This window comes from Crassostrea angulata, chromosome 2 (genome assembly GCF_025612915.1).
Source record: "Crassostrea angulata isolate pt1a10 chromosome 2, ASM2561291v2, whole genome shotgun sequence".
NCBI lineage: Eukaryota > Metazoa > Mollusca > Bivalvia > Ostreida > Ostreidae > Magallana > Magallana angulata.
In genome coordinates, this window is record NC_069112.1 from 52,698,881 (window position 1) to 52,717,324 (window position 18,444).

Below are 18,444 nucleotides of genomic sequence, written 5' to 3' on the forward strand. Positions count from 1 at the left end.
AACAAATGCGTCGTAAATGAACAGAAGCTATTTTGATTAAATGAATATTAATCTTTAAAATGCATTGACGACATTTAAAGTTCATGTTAATCAGCAAATAACATTGATTTAATTTAGAGATGCGTGTATATGTAGCACAAGGCGAAATAACCATTCTCTGTATTACACGAATTGTTATATTTTATAACAAACAATCTTATGTACATTCAGGCCTGTCGTTTTTACTATGAAAATAAATCTTTAGATTATATTGTTTGATTGGTTTTGGTAAACTAGAAATCACGATCGGGACGGTAAGAACACCCATGTTTATTACGTGAAATAAAACATTTATAATTCATATGATATGTTTATGAAAAAACACATGAATATTACATAAAAAAAGCATGCATATTACATGAAAAACATGTCTTCTGATATATTGGCACAATAAGGTAAATGTATGTGCACACAAATACACACTAGCAAGATCTGGAAATCAGCGAATTCAAACAATTTTGACATTTACATAGAACTCATTATATAAGATTAATTCTTTAAATTAAAGCACTGTTTAGAACTTTGTTATTTTGAAATAAAAGAATTGAAGGTAAATGATTAATATTTGAACATTTTTGAAGACGTGAGAAAAATTTGTTTATTTATACATTATTTATAATTACATGTAGGATGATGACCGACAAATTTGTAAGTGTATTTATCTTTTTGTTAATTTGTATATTTTGTCATTCTCTTGTTCAGTTTTCAAGTAATCACATCCAAATACTTTTAAAGGGGCATGGTCACGATTTTGGTCAAATTTTATTTTTCTATCTTTATTATTGACAATTGTTTAGGAATGCATTTCTAACAATCAAATAAAATTTGGGTGCCAGTCAATGAGTTTTAAGCAAGATACAGGTTTCGCAATTATTCGTCATTTAAACAAGGCTCGTGCCTTGTTCCTTTACATAGGCTCAATATACCAGTCAAAAAAAATTCAAGCTGATTTGTCTATCATTTTTTTTCATTTTAAGCATAAGTTCCTAACGACTAACTCATTCATTGAAGGTTTAAAACTGGAATTTTCACTTCAACATTCAAAATGTAAACAAAAGCTTTGTTTACAAAGCGAAGAATTGTAAGCTCTGTAACTCGCTTATAACTCAACATATGACATTCAAATTTTGGTTGCCTATTTTAAAAAAAATGCGTTACTGAAGCATTGTAAACATTAAAATCAAAAAATAATTTTTGACCAAAATCGTGACCATGCCTCTTTAATCAACAATTTGTATCTTAGAAAAATCAAATTTTCTATCTTTTTGAGAGGGCTCGTGGCCTTCTGTAGACTGTATTGATTCCCTTTAGAAAAAGAGCTCGACATAAAAAAAATCGAAATACCCAAAACTAAAAGACGACAAATTTTACGAATTTTTCTTTACTAAATAATGGTTTATAGCCAAAACTATCCTGTAATAAAATTCTAAGTAGATCTGATGGTAAATTTGTTGGCCATCAAGCTTCTTTAAAACAACAATCTATAAATCCTTATTTTGTGGATTTTGTTTCGGCAGGTGGTTGTGCAGATTTGATTTTAAAAAATATGTTCATTGTTCACAAAAACTAGGTCAATATATTTAAAGTGATAAAGTTAACAGCTTTATTAGCACGCATGCGAAAAACTATAATAATTGCTCTTTTCTCATTTCAAAATAAAATGTCGGATAACCAATGAATTTTATCTTTGCATCAATGGTGTATACTATTTATCAACATGTGTTTAATCCAAATTTTCGTGGATGATGTTGCGTAAACGAACGTTGCGTTTACTTTTGATAAAAAGAGACACGCAGGCCTTCAAATATCAATCTTTAATATTCAGTTTCATTCATAATGCATGCAGCTTTTTTTCTTCAAGAATACAATGCATGTGATATTAAGATTTCCTGAGCATAGAACACATATTTAATTCAATATTGCCAAGCTACATTTTCAAAATGAAGTTAAAATCGTTAATGTTAATGGATAACAAACTGAGCAATTGTTTTAAGAAAAAAATATTTATCACTGCTCTTCGATATTAAACCTTAACTTTTGCTCCACGACCTGAGGATCGTTAAGTTCACAATGTAATATCAGGATATAATAATTTAACATTAAAATAAAATGCACGTCATAATCCCCCACCATTGTGATACACAATTGAATAAATTTCCACTATCTGGCCATATTGACTCCGCTATAGTGCCAGAACGCTTAATCAGGGTGCCATGAATTTCATAATTAAGGTAAAGGACTTCATGGAAATGAAAACCTTAATCATGGGACCATGAATTTCACAATTTAAGTGGAGGACTTCATGGGAATGAAAACAACGTATATAGTTTTCCTAAAATATATTTGGAAATGGAGAAGAAAGTATTTGATTTTCACTATATGGCCATATTAGCGCCTCCCTTAACTTAAACCCCCGTCTTAAGGGCACGAATTTCACAATTTATGAAGGGAACTTCGTGGAAATCAGAACCATGCATTTGTTTTTCGGAAACATATATGGGAGGAGAGAAGAAGATTTTTTTTGAAGAATTTAATACATTTTTACTAGTTGGCTATACTGAACCCGCCATACAGTATAAAACTTCAAACTAGGGACCATGAATTACACAATTTAAGATAAAGAACTTAATGAACATCAAAACCATGCATTAATTTTTTCTCAAATATATCTTTGAGTAGAGAAAAGATACGTAAACATTTAATACCTGTTTACTAAATGGCCATATTGGCCTCTCCCTAGGACCTGGACCCTTGTCCTATGGATCATGGTTTTCATAATTTTAGTAGAGGACTTAGTGGATATCAGAATAATGCAATTAATATTTTTTTAAACTGTAATTTTTTCCCCACTTTTCAATCTCATTTTTTATGAGGGTCATATTTCTCTAAACTTACTTTTTTTTTTTTAACTACAGATGTAATACCGCATGATTCAAAGATACGCCATATGTATGAGACAGTTCTGGATCACCGACACGGATGGAGCAAGGCCATGACAACATATCTAATCTGCAGGATCAATTCTGAAGACACCCCTTTGATAATACAAAACGCACTTCAACTGTAAAAGTGTCTTGTTCCATGAATGGTTTTTATCGACGATTTAGTGTTTAAAGTTATCATTGAATTGTTTCTGGACAGCGTTGTCTTTTTTGGCACGCTGTTATATAAAATCTTCCTATGTCTCTCTCAGCGGCTTTGTCAATTTCATCAACTATTGCCTTTGTCTAATTTTTGGGGGGTAATCGATGAAGTCTTCTGAATATACACTTTTTGTTTTAGAAATTTACGTATGATTTTTTCTGTTTATCTTTAGGTGAACCTTCTGATTTTCATTCTCTTCTACAACGTCGCAGTTTTAATTTGCGAATTCAATTTTCCATAAGGTATATGTTAGTCAGGATATAATAAAAGAGAAGCGGTTAGTTGGATAAGGAAATCTCTCTCTCTCTTTAAAAAGACTAAGAATGTGTTAATTCATACCATTGTGCATAAATAAATCATAATTCTTAATCTAGGAGAATAATCCATATCGCAACCACACCATTAACAATGGCTTAATGTAACTATCTAGTCTGGGGGTTTTTTCAAACAATAATTTAATAGTTTGCTTTTTAAAAAATTCAAATAAATAAGATGAAAGGATAACTCACATGTATGAAACAGTTCTGGATCAAAATTATCTAGATGGAAAATGAAAAAGGCCATGACAACTTATTTAGTCTGGAATATCGATAGTGACGAGGACTATAAGATAATTAAAAAAATGATAGAAAAGGCGCTGGAAATAAAAACGTAAAAATGTCTTTGATAGATGGAATTAGAGAAGAGCTTAATTTAGAATATATGATGAGAAAAATGTCGATGGATAATTCAAAAAAGGAAAGGTGACCGGTGGTCGGCAACGGTTGTGTATACATGTAACGGCATACATTAACAATTGTCCTTGTTCTGGTTGCACAGGTGAATTGACCACCTTTTTGGACAAAAACAAACAAGTTTACATGTACATGAGATTTTTTGTACAACATTCGTCGTAAGTCTTGCAGATCCAGAAAGAAATATCATCAACAAGGTGGAGGAAAGTGATCACAAGTCTAATTCTCAGGGGTTGAGGAATCTTATGCTGCACGACAGATGAGAAAACAAGGCGTTCACTAAGAATCTCTGGGAAGAGTTACTTGACCTCGTGACCGTGTCATAGAAATGTAAAAAGCAACTTCTGGAGGACTACGACAATAAAATGCAAAGCAATGATAGAAGTAGAAAAGACGAGGATGAATATATCCAGGAAGATCTGTGTCATATCGAAACCAATGAATCAGAACTGTAATTTATCATTATAGGCTTTGCAATTCTTTGTACTTTATTGAATTGTATTTGAACATTTTTGATATCGAGTGTTGTAGAAAATCTAACAATCTAAGAATATGTAACAAAAAAAAAAAAAAAGAAAGAAAGATAAAGAAAAAAAGAACGCAATTTAGATAAAGGTCAGTGCTGGCACCAATAGAATTTACAACTTCATCGTATCGTATATCAAGTACATGTCTCCTGTTACATGCACCCTACGTTAGTTATGGAATTTTCTAAAATAAGTTTATTCCTTTATACACGTATTCTACGAAATACACTAAATGTGAGTAGGAACGAGAGATGGAGTATTTTTAAAATTCGAATCTAGTTATACATGTATTCCTTAAAGGAATCAATAAGCAAATTAATTTATTTCAGCATTATTCTATTTAAAAGTTCAACAGGAACGAGGCAAGAGGTGTTAATAAAAAAACAAGCAAAAAATATAAAAAATAAAACTCCAGCTCGATTTTTACTGATGAATATGTCATAGCCATAGCTAGTGATTTTATATAGAGTTACGTGAATTCCAAAACTACATCACCCTAGTATGCTTAATTATTCCTGATCGGCGTAGACAAATTTGTTTTCTCTGTTTATAATGCACACACAAATTGAATAAAATCTAATCAATTACATGTCATGTTATTCAATTCTATCGGTTATATTATTTCCATTACCTGTTGTTGTTTAACATAACGATTTAAAAGTATAACTGGAATATGTGGATAATATGAATCATGGTTTGTCTTATCTTATTTTTGTTTCGAAAAAAATACTGCAACATGGATGAGCCAGGCGTTCTCCAAAATAAAGTTACAACAGCTTCAATTTTATAAATTTATTTACAAAAGAACAAATGAAATATAATCACAATACCACTTCTACATCCCCAATTGTTCACACCCAATAGTTATTCAAATAAACCCTACGTTGACAAAATCATGAAAAAAAAAATATATATATGACAAAAAACATTTTGGAAGACAGACTTTATAGCGGTATAAAATGATTGTCTTTCAGTTCAAAACATGGTTACCAAACCTCACGTGATAAGTTATTCTCAACTTGTCAACATATATCAATCAAAAAACATTTTATCACTTGTGTTCAAGTCACTCGATCACTAATCATCTGTACATATTTCAACCCCGGAGTCTACTTGAATTCTCTTCTTTATATCCGCCATGGAATCCTTTCAGGGCTGTAGTCCTGGAACTTTGGTACCGTAGTGGTGTTGAATTTTGAGGGTAGATCTCTCCGCTAGAACGTCAACGATGTATGACCAAGTCAAAACGCTACATATCATTCCAGTAATAAGTACAAAAGAAGGCAACCCAATTATGTCAACATTATTTGATTAATAATAAGATATGTTAACAAAGTTGAGCTTCATAGCAACAGGTTAATAATAAATAAATAAATTTGACGCACACTTCCGGTGAAAAACTTCCGCCCAAGATATATAAATAAATCAGCAAGTTTTATCCATTACAACAAATGCGCATAGAAAATTGTTTAAAGCAAAATAGTTCTATATCAAGGCTTTATCGATAATATAAAACTGACATATAAACTTCTACGCAAAAAATACGCTAGACTGCTTACACAGGTAAGATTTACAAGTAAACGCTGGCCAAGGTTATTTTAGGCTCAACAATTAAATGAGACGTACTAGTCGAGTATATTAAATACTGCATAAAAACGATAAGAGTTACTTAACACGGTCTGCTATTTGTACCCACTTATTAACAAGGTTCATGCATACACTGTATATTGCAACATTGGTGCAGAACAAATATGAGCTGTCCTCAAAGTCGTGTCTTGCCACACGGCACCCAACACAAGAACGAACAGATATCAGCGGTGCTACCTGACTTAGTATTTGCAGAGAACTATCGGTAAACCGTTTTAAAGAATTGAAGGGCCACATCGCTAGCCTGGTGCTAGTATACAAGTGATTGTCACCGGTGTCGTGTTTGTTTATTAAGGTGTTTTCTGTCCGAGAATTTTGAACTCTATAGTCATTTCCAGTTACATGTACCAGCAGCAACACCCGATGTCGTACACATAATATTTATAATAAGAAAACTATTCTTGAGAATCGATTGCAAGCAACAACAAAAATGATTGTTTAATATACTTCATCAACTGGATATTTCTATATGAAAGAAGGAGTTTAAATGGTACTATATATAGAAAAAAGTACAAACTGAAGGATGTTATTTACGACATAAAAAAAATCTCTGGTTTATGGCATTTTCTGATAATTGTGTAGATAGCAAGTGAAATTCTAAAACAGATTTCAATTCCAGACACAGTCGTCCGGCTACATTGTACTTTCAGGGAGTCCCAAACTGCCACCATCCAGAAATGTTTTCCTACGGCCGGATTTACTTGAGGAGAAAACGATGACTCTGATGAACTTGACGACGATGACAACGACGTCCCGTTATCAATATAAAAATTGTCATCTGAAGTGTTTATATGTTTATTAACTGAACTATCGCAAATTGAGCAATAATTAACAACTTGCGACAATACGGTTAAATACTGAGACAAGCCAGCAAGAATGATAAACGGAACTCTAGCATTGACCAGACTGACTGTGCAGCCAATGAAACCAAACAAGAGAATGTAAATGATACTAACTGCTGTTCTTTTTTTAAGCCGATGCTCATGATTTTGTAGCAATTAAATAGCATCTTCTCCATCTCATGCTTACACTGCTTCAAAATTGCCTGAATATAGAGGACAGTCTGACAGATATGGCTGTAAATATGAGAGAAAAATATAAGCGAGCAAAAACCACCATGGACCTTTATACAAAAGGTGTACAAAAATAATGAACATGTAAATATGTGGAAATACAAACGTATATAAGTCTGTTAATACAATAAAACAGGCCTTTTTATGCATTAATGATATTAATAATGCATTGATTTGCAGGATTTTGTGTGCAAATTGGAATAAAGACCACCTGCGATAAGGCCAACAGGCTTGACTGTCTCATAAATATGTATATATATTATCAATTTAGAACACAATTTAGTTTACTTTGAAATTCCACAATAATAAAATTATACATTTACATGATTTAGAAATAGATATCGATTTGTTACTGATTTCAATACGTACATGCATATGCAAATAAGTACTAAGATAATTGATTTCATGGGGATTTGTCACAGATGTGCTGAACTATGTTTCTTAAATTCCATTTAGAATCCATGTTTTTGATAATGTATCGTTATGCTTTATATCTTTTCTTTAACAGCAATGTACATAAACTACTTACTAGATACAACGGGTTTTACTCCGTAGTTACACGATTACAAACTGAACCATTCTGTGATAAGATGACAATCAGATCTAAGATACATGTTTACTGACCACTTTTAAAACAAACCAAAAAGGTCATAGTGCAGTCCTTGTTATCGTTGTAGCTTAAGTTTCAATCGATAAGGATTCAGTCCGTATATAGTGCATGTACACTCTCTGAAGAACGGTTTAAACGATATCAATCAAGTGTACTTGAGTGAATGGTTTCACGTCCCAATCTTAGCACTGCTATATGATGTGTTTAAGTTTATAAGAAATGTGTATGTTCAAATCGATTTAAATTGGTTGGATCGTGACTAGTTGTTAAATAAAATAGAGAAAAAAAAATGGAAATACGTGCTTCGAAAATGTTACATTTTTAACTTACATGTACCTAAGCTGAAAATAAAAGTAGTATCAAACAAATTACTAGTATACTCTTATAAGCTGTTTATATATAGTCCTTTTTATACATTTAAGACGGTCAAAAGTAGTTTTTGGGAGTTGATTTTAATCAACTCTCCTATGCAGTTACTCAGACAAATATACTCTGACAATATGTAAATGTAAATGCCAAAATCAATAATTTCTCAAGTACACAAGTACCTACCCTAAATAAGGGTGAAAGGAACTGTATATACTGTATACAACTGTACAATTACATGCACTGGTAGGTCATGTCTGAAACAAACCATTTAGACATATAACTATGCAAAATATGCATGTCAATTATTGTATAAAAATATATGTAAAATCAATATCACTGCACCCTTCTCAAACATTAGTCTGTATTCAAATCATGAGTACAATTCACTGTGAAACCTTTAAACTTTGTAAACTTTCTTAATAATTTCAACATATACTCTTATCTGTGATACAATGATTACTTTGATATAATTATTGATAAAAAACTAACTTTACATTCAATATTGTAGCAGTACAATTATTTTACTTACAAAAATGTTCTCAACTCGCAACTGGCCTCAGCAATGGTCACAAACAAAATGGCTATTGTCCGAAACTTATAATCTCTATGATAATTGAAAATCTAACAAAAATCAATTTCTTTATAAAATTACTTTCAAGAAAAACTATTAGTATCCGTACACTATATGTATTCAAAATGTTCAAACCATTTTCCTATAGATTAACTAACAGTATTATGATGTATTATGATGTAATAAAAAACACATCTTGTTACATAAGCGTCCGTAGCCTACTGGATAAGACAGTGGTCATCACTTCCAGCGGCCAGGGTCCTATCCCCATTGCCAGTGAAACCTCTCTTTTTTTATTTAAATTTTTAAACTTATATATAAAATATGTATTAAAAAAATATGATATATAATTCTTCATCTCACATCAGATTTTGATTTTGATTTTTGGTTAGTAAAAAAAGAAGCAGCTTTTAAAATTACTAGTCATTTTTGTCAAAATATTGCATATAGGGTACTCCATTTTACTGGATATGGTAGGTAATGTTTATCAATTCAAGATTGACATGGATTATGGATACAGTTCACATAAAAGAAACCCCGGTTTACTGTCACATTGACAGCTTTTCACTTGTTCTTTACTGTATCACTGAACATGTGCTGTCGTTGATCCTAGAATATTGGAATTTAGATATAAGATCTTGACAAGAATAATTAGAAAGAAGATGGGGGAACAAGATTTGGTTTTGTCGGGAAAAAAATCAAATTAATTAATTTTTTTCTTACTAAGTATACTAGATGATGTTATATTACAAGTTTACAAAAGTACAATTTCTAACTATATTCAGTTTTGAATATTTTAACAAACGATAAGAAAAAAAATAATTCGAAAGTTTTGGTGGTATCGAACCTACAACCTAAAAACCCTAGCACTGTAATATTATCTAATGTCTGGTGCTCTAACCAGTGGGCCATTTCAGTCACAACAAACTTTATTGTTGAATGCTAAATGCAACTTCAACCACGAATTTACGGACTAGTATTTCTCTAAAAAAATGTTCAATTGTTTGAATACAATGACGACATTTTTAAAGTATAGTGTGTCATCTCACCACGTTTTTGTTGATTGAAATTGGTTTGATTCCCTTTAAACCTTATGTAGACTATGACAAAATATGGAGCCCAAACCCACTCTATAAAAGAAGTCAATGAAGTTCTAAAAATGACACTATTTGGAAGTTTTGACACGCTTACTCCAGACTAAATAACCTATTCTAAATATTTAACATATTTAAAGTTTATAAATCAATGTTATGGTAAATATACATTGTTTTCAATAATTTAGAAGGAAATTATAGGATTTGTAGATATTTTAACTTTATAGTATTTTACCTATCCTCATATGGGCAGTTTACACGCCTGATTCACCCATCTTCTTTCGTTACAAATTACAGGAAGCCATTGCTTATTTACAAACTTGTTGAATCATTTTACAAAAAACGAAAATGCTATTTATCAGATCCAAATTGGAAATTTGTTGCAAATCATAAAATTGTCTAAATCCAAACATGCAGATTAAAATATCAAATATTTGCGCTCATGTTTATAACAATGTTATGTATAAAGTAGAATCGTGGATCTTTGAATTTGTTTAACCTTGTTATTTTGTTTATTTATTTGTTTGTTATGACAATTTTTGTAATAGATTTTATTCATTAGGACCACTTCTTTTGTTGGGTCACATCGTCATTGAGATAAGATCGCTAGTGTCATGCATTCCACTAAAGCTATATATTTTTAAGATTCTTCAGTCTTTGCATGGCTGTGAATCGTGCAATTGTTCATTTTGTCATGTATTGTTCAAATATTTCTACAAGTAAACACGTATAAAAATATGTGTTAACCATTGTTTCTACTCAGATCAAATCCTTCTAATTAATTATTTCACCAGTCTAGTTGACTGCAAAGGTTCACGTCTAGACGATTTAATATTGATGTTACTGCATTCCCGTACGAAAAATTCCACCCTGACTTAAGGCTGACTGTAGGCGAAATTTGAAAGGCGGATTCCGTCTTTCATTCCTCTGAATGTATAACTAATATCACAGATTCAGGGTGGAGTTCGGGCAGTATATGGCTCGAAATATTTGAATGAGATTAAGCGTATTCCGGGTAAGAAAAATTCGCCTTAAAACAAACAGGAATCCGCCTTAATCTTAGGTGGAATCCACCTTATGATTAATTGGAATCCGCCTTAATATAAGGTGGATTACGCGAGATTCCGCCCTAAAATAAGGTGGAATCCACCTAAATATAAGGTGGAATCTGCTTTAGTATAAGGTGGAATCCGCCTTAATACAAGGTTGCGTCCGAATCCGCCTTAGGGTAAAGATGAACATTTTTACAATGGACAGAAAAGCTTCTTTTGATTTATGCTCTTATGAATCCGGTGCCTAAATCCTTTTAAATTAGCACCGGATGGGGTGAAATCATTGCCTTCATTTCTTTTATAAATCAGTGGTCAGACTTAAAACATAAAACCATATATAATTCCTGTATACTTCCTTTTTTAAACACATCATAATACAGACATCACATCCAGAATATCTTTATATTTTCCTAATGTTTGCCTTCCACTTAATATAATAAGTTGAACTTTTTGATTTACAGTCCACGTTTTCACTCTTTTGTACAGGTAGTTCCTTGAAAAGTTTCTAAAGTAGCTCAGATCTTCCTCGAATCTTTTCGGTAACTGCATCACTAAAAATACTTCTCTCACATATTCTAAAAAAAATACATGTAATTTGATAAAGCAATACTTCCGTTATAACAAACACTCGATCAAATATAAATATATAAATATACATAATTATACACCTTTTTGTTATTATCATGATTATAAAGAATACCTTTCAACAATGTGAACAAATAAAACGAGATCCAATCCTTACCTTTCAAAACTTTGATTTTGGTAGGGTTCATGTAAATGGTATGACTGACATTCTACTTTTTAGTCGCCAATGTCCATTGTCCTTCTGCTTTTGAGCTAGTTGTTATTTTTATCAGGCTGTTTCTCAATGCTCATACTAGGACAGTTTAAATATAAGAAGGCAGCTTGCCACCCTCCCAATGACTTGTTGGTATTGTTGCTTTCCTTGTTGTTTAATTGTTTAGCATAATGTCAGTTGTTTTCAACAGCTTTCAAATCTAAAGGAATGAATGAAGGGATTTCTAAAGTTTATACATTGTGTGACATTTACACTCTGTCTAATATCTTTTAAATGCAGAATAGTTTAAACCTATTTTTTCTTCACATACAATTACCACAATCTTAACTGTACTTTAGTACTATTATTGATAAAGTCATGAACATAATCAAAATTTGACTTACTTTCGATATTAACATTAGGGGTTCCTGTGTTCATGTCTTTTAGTCCACATAACGCGCACACTTTGCTTAACTCCATAAGACTTGGTTTACATCAAATAGCTGTAAATAATTTTCACTGTATTTCCCCCAAAAATCCTCATAGCGGTTTACACATGTCTAAATTTTGTAATACAAAGATGATCAGGAAAGTTAGGCATAACCGTTGTTGCCAAATTCAAAACTCATAAAGCGCGAGCCTCTGAGGCCAGAAATATGATAAGGGGTAACGCTGATTTTATGTTTACAAGTGCTTGATGACTGTAGTAAAACAATTTTTAGTAGCAGTTTAAAAGTACAATAAATATGCTAGCGTGTTCATAACTCATTCATATCTTTATATGGATTAAACATTGCGGCTAAAATAGTATGTACATGTTTAAAATTATGATAGAAAAAAAGATTGTCCCTGTTAACGCCCCTTTGCAATACAGGGAGAGGCTGCGGCTCTTGCTTGTTAACAAATGGCAGACTGCGTATTGAGATCAAGATAAAATTAACCAGCCTGTGTGTAGAACATACATATATAACCTGTTTGATAGTGTAATCGGATTATCAATTTGAATTTAAAGTTACAAACCATTGTTTCAAATTGTATGTTTGTGTCATTTAAAGATTTTAAGAAAAGGGCAGCCCCATTCCAGAAAATATTAAATATCGACGTTGGATTTACGGACAAAATAAAACAATTTGAAGAAAGAAGTAAAGTTTATTGAGTGAAAGCAACAGACAGTTTATAAGAATGAGCTATTTATAGCACAGAAAATGAACTGTTGTGCGCCTTTAACACGATTTGGCCACGTTTTAGCCGTAAATTGTATGTTATAACTTGCAAAGAATTGCCAATTAGCTAGTTTAAGGCGGAATATTTAATGATTGTAAAGGGGGGAAACAGGCAGTGAGAAATAATACGGTTAACTTTAACAGAAAACGGCTAGATGCTGACAATACGGCTAAGGTTTTAGGTAAGGTCCGGTTATGAATAAGATGGAATCCGTCTAACATTCAACGCGTTTTCCATGTACGCCTTTGATACTCCTAAGTACGGCTACATTTTAACCGGAATACGTCCAAGTTCATCCTGAGTCTAGCCGGAAAACGGCCAACATTTTCGTACGGGTTAAACGGTTGTTTAGTTCAATGATTCGCATCAGTTTGTGTGTATAGACATTTAAATCTTTCCAACATGTTTCAGTAATTACAGCATACACTCATCAATACTCGAGATCCTTTTTTTAAATACCACTGGTCTTTATTGTAAATATCACTGAACACCTATTTTTTTTTTAACTTGGTCGTAAACACATTTTATTTACACCGTTGCCATAAAGGAAACGCGTCACTGTTCATGTATAAACCTGCAAGCTTTATGTGCAGGTACGCCATATATTTGTAATTTAATAATTCATTTCAGAGGTGAAGTGGACAGCTGGAATTTTAACACCGTAAGTAGCATGAATTGATTATGTATATTTGGATAAAACAGAGCCTTTCTAGTGTACTCATTTGCATGTATTTGCACAAATCTGATAGATTTGAAAAAAGTCAAATGAATACTAAAACCCTAACTATCAATTTTCAACGGTTCATACATAAAGTAATATCGATTTAAGTCAAAGAATTTAAATCAAGTGCTCATGAACAGTCGTCGATTTAGAGTTAAACTCTTACATGTTAAATGAGGAAAAAATTGTAATTTTAATTCATAGTTGGTCCTTATTGCCCTTTCTTCTTTGAACCAGCGGACATTTTTTAAAAGACATATTTTGATTTATTGTATTAAAAAACATACTACGAATGTACGAGACTAGTTGGTTCACAGCAATTTCTTAATCAGGAATTTGATAAGGAAAGCAAATATAAGCATGTATATAACGTGTTAATAGATGTACGTTTTATAAAGGACCTTTCAGTCTTGTCAGGTTTGTTTCTATATGCTTGCTTTTGATTTTTTGATAATAAATTAAACAGAGTAATGTCGGTTAAAAAATTGAAAATCTTGAATTTACATCCCCACGAACCTACACACAATAATTTGTTTGATTTGTTTAATACTTATTAATATTATCCTGATTCCACTACCAAAGGAATTGGATTTCTACGAACCAGGAAAGCCTTGGTTTGGTTATCCCCCGAGAATAACGGGATATCCATAAAATCTAACGACATGTTTTAAAGTGTTACCCTCTTGCATGTTTTTTTTAAATTAAAAAAAAGTTTTGCATTACACATGTAGTATCATTAATCAATTATTTCAATTGTAGGACGTTTTAAACTGTCTGATACGTGTAGTACAGTTTCCTCATCCAATAAAACAATGGCGTTTTGGAGAACAAGTATGTACTTTTTTGTATTTATTTAATAATAATATATTTGTTTGTAATAAAAATAGGACAGAATTCGATTTTTTTAATGAAATTTGATATCTTTGTTAATGCACGATAACTTCCAGTTTGTTCCGGTTTCGCAAAGTGTTTATTGTAAACCAATTTTGAAACCCACGGTTACATTAACAAAATAAAAACCCAGGGGTTCCGAGATGATTGAACATTAAAAAATAAATAAATGGAATATTCTCTTGATACTTATATATTGTCACTTTCTTGATCGCTAAAGAAAGTAATAATTTTATTAAAACCAAATTTCAATCATCTTTTAAAAACTAAGAGATATTATAAAACATAACTCTTTATCTTCATTGTTCAGGCTCATTTTATCACCAAAATATTGCATCTAAATCTGATCATTTTAACAAAGAACATGTTTAATATATTCAATATATTTTATTTTTAGTAATAATTGCTGTAGTTATTAATTAATGCATAAAAGACAAAAACAAAATCGACATTGCTACTTCTTTTTTAATAGTACAAAGACACATGCATAATGATAAATACATCTACGCACCCCCCCCCCCCCGGTTTTTTTTCTCTCAACATATTTATTTTAATATAGTAACTGGTAACAAGATCATTAAACATATTCACAGACTCTGAAGGAAGGTAAAGGGAGGTGCTATCTGACTCTTTTGATTATCAATATGACTTATATCAATATGGATTTTTAAGAAAAAAGACACATATTAAGGTAGTCCATCCATAACTAAGGTGAATTTAACAATTTTGATTGATCTATACATGTACTACATCAAATACATATTTTGAAATTATTATAAGGCTGACATATACCAAACTTGGGTGCATGTATGTAGTCAATTAAATGAACTTTTTGCACTTAAAACTTTTTTATGAGTTGTCTGCCCTTTAAGAAAATTTTAAAAAATCATTTTCTGAAAATATGTATGGTAAACTATGAATTATTTTAGCATAATCGAAGACATAAAAAGCTTTTGCAACTTTTTACCAAGAGAAATGTGAGAAAATTACTTGTACTAAAGAAATATATTTAAAAATGCATTTTTCCCATAGACTTCAATGTTAACTTCAACATATGATAAATTTATTAAAATTATTTTTTTTTAAAGATTTCAAAGGTGAAACATTATTATTTAATAAACTCCTTAAAATCACACTAACATTTTAGTGATCAAACTTGCAATCTATTAGATATGAAATATGATAGTTATAGATGGACTACCTTAATACAGATGTACAAGCGTGAAATAGCTCTATGCAGTGAGCATCTCATATAGTCAAAAATGTTATATGTTTTAAGAAATATAATTGTTTAAATGACATTTACTTTTATCTTTTTTACAGAAAAATGGTCATACATGTACAGAAAACATAACTCAAGCATACATGACGAGATGGACGTTTGTAGTATGTTTGACTCGAGTGATGAGTCCGACTCAAGTGATGAGTCCGACTCAAGTGAGGAGTCAGACTCAAGTGATGAGGCGGACTCAAGTGATGAGTGTGACTTAAGTGAGGAGTCAGACTCAGCTGATAAGTCTAAAACGGGATATAAAAGAATTAAAAGTAAACATCCGAGAAGCACTTATAATGTTGAAGGTATAAAAGAAATTACATGTAGTTTATCTACACTACAGCTGTAATGATGATTTTTAAACTTTATAAACAGTTTTATTTAGATAGTTTCCGCGAAAAGGTAAGGAACAAATTTATTAAAACACTAAGGGTTATAGTGCATAAATAAGCGACGTCATTATATTCATTTATTTTTCTGGGTTTTTTTTTTTGTATAGACAAAAAGGAGAAAAAGGAAAACGGGAATATTATACAGCATATATACAATACAGGTCTTGATCATGATGATTGGAGCAAGGCTATGGACACTTTTTTGGTATGCAAAATAAATGGTGTTCACAATCCTAACATTATGCGGAACAACCCAGAAAATCATGCGGAACAACTGTTGATACGGCATTTAAAAAAGAAATACAAAGAAAAGAAAATGCCGTTCAAATTAACTGTATATATTAACAATTCCCCTTGCTCCATGTGCGCTAAGGCTTTGGAAAACTTTTTAAATAAAAACCAAAATGTAAAGCTTACATTCTATGTCACAAATATGTATCACATTAAACGAACCTCTTGCTTCAAAGCAAGACATTTTGAACATTTAAATAGTATTCCAAAGAAGAGTCACAAAGCTAACTCTGAGGGTTTGAGAGATCTTCTGAGACATAAACGATGTAACATCAAAGCCTTCAACATGGGTGTCTGGAAGGAATTACTAAATACTGTGGATGTGCTACCAAAATTAAAAACGAAACTAATAGGTGGATATAACAGAATTCAGCACGCAAACAAGAGAAGCAGAGGATATGAAGATGACCTTATCAAGAAAGATCTGATGTACTTGAAATCATATAAGAAATAATTCATATAGAATACTTCCGATGCTTTATACTGTATTCTGTAAGACAGATTTGCTAAAAAGGGTAACTTTTTGCTTAGCACTATAATTGTCTTTTGACAGATTTTTTTGCATGAACATTATTTGAAAAAAACCCTGAAAAAAACATTGTTATACACAAACTAAAACTTCATCCTGCAACCTCCCTTCGCATTTATGATATTTAAGTAACAAAAGAAAACGAAGCTATTTTATACATATCAGGAACATAGTGTATCGAAAATCCTTAGCTAGAGAAGATAATGCTCCAGTCTACGCTTGTGTACTTATTCTATAATCAAAAGCATTGTTTCGTCATCTTGTTTCCGTTGTTTACGCCTAGCGCAAAGGTTTAAATGAAAATTGTTGACCAATATGTATCAGAAGGAATTAAACACTTGTGGCGTTTGGTTGTGGGAAAAAACGTGCATGGTTCTACATTGCACCCTCTTACTCCATCCAATAGTATATATCGTGTATTTAAAGAAAATAACCATGTATCATATTTATTCTTGTTTTTATTTGTTTGAACAATTTAAACAATAGCATTGATGTTCTTGCTATGCAAATGGAATTGATAAACACAATACAACCTAATAATTCATGTTTACGTCCAAGTGAATTTATTAAACAACTACTTAGCATTAGTGCGTTAAATAAACATGTAGAAATATACCATCATAATTTTATCCATCAAAAACTTACTATGACGCACCCAATAGTAGTAATCTTACGCAATTTATAATTGTAATGCTCTTGCCCATTTGTAAGCCTATCCCATACAATTCAGCACACAATTGATTGTTGGCTTGTTACACGATGCATTACATGTAATAAATAATACACTATGTCCATAATAAAACATAGGTAAACATTGTTCGCAAGTCTTATGTACATTATGACATCCGTGTTGTGCGTAATACAAATATTGACAGGGCGTGATCAAAATATAATTTGATGATTGTCTATCAAAGTTATTGTTGCTATTGGTATATGTTTCTACTTGTTTACAGCTTTTCGACATTTTAAACAATGATCAGAAAATTTTCTTTCATATTTATTTATGCATCAAATATGACTAGAAGAAAACTATATTCGGTTCTATCTGAAAGTAGATAATTTGAAAACTTTAGGAAGAACTTTTATTCTTTGCTTACAAAAGCTTTATTAAAACAGAGACTTAAGGTATTTATTCTGTAAATATATTTACATTTAAAAATGATTATGTTTTAATAAAATCTTGCAGAATTCACGAATTTCTTTAGTATTTTTACAACGTAACTTTTGCAGTCATGTGACATAAGCAAGTAAAAGATCGAATACCTACTTTTATTCGAAAGATTCTTAAAAATTTAAAATGTTTTAATGCAAAATGAGCTAAGCCGATTGGCCTTTTCTCCCAAATCCTAAAAACCATCAGAAAATTTGTGTTCAGCACACAGATTATCCTTTATTTCTGTCGAGTCATCGCCAGTTGCACAAACTTTTCCGTCCGTTACACAATAAACAAATTTTTTACTTTTCTTATGTCAAAGCATTCATTTT

At 31.4% G+C, this 18,444-nt stretch overlaps 1 protein-coding gene and 1 long non-coding RNA gene across 2 annotated transcripts; one reads left to right on the top strand and one right to left on the bottom strand.

Moving 5' to 3' along the window:
• Positions 1 to 11,204: 11,204 nt before the first annotated feature.
• On the bottom strand, positions 11,205 to 12,378 carry LOC128173730 (uncharacterized). The gene is made up of 3 exons (XR_008242554.1): positions 12,043 to 12,378; positions 11,603 to 11,858; positions 11,205 to 11,435 (listed from the first exon to the last, which is right to left on the bottom strand). It is a non-coding gene; the product is annotated as an uncharacterized LOC128173730 (long non-coding RNA).
• A 1,006-nt stretch (positions 12,379 to 13,384) lies between these two features.
• On the top strand, positions 13,385 to 18,145 carry LOC128174953 (uncharacterized). Its single transcript, XM_052840372.1, has 4 exons — positions 13,385 to 13,523; positions 14,343 to 14,414; positions 15,798 to 16,052; positions 16,247 to 18,145. Exons 2-4 carry the CDS (start codon positions 14,396 to 14,398, stop codon positions 16,882 to 16,884), a joined length of 912 nt encoding a protein of 303 aa, XP_052696332.1. The 5' UTR covers positions 13,385 to 13,523; positions 14,343 to 14,395; the 3' UTR covers positions 16,885 to 18,145.
• The last annotated feature ends 299 nt before the right edge of the window (positions 18,146 to 18,444 follow it).

Excerpts from the sequence above, each read along its gene's own strand:
- LOC128174953 (XM_052840372.1), top strand. Across the intron at positions 16,053-16,246 it reads AAGCACTTATAATGTTGAAG|ACAAAAAGGAGAAAAAGGAA; the intron begins GTATAAAAGAAA and ends TTTTTTGTATAG.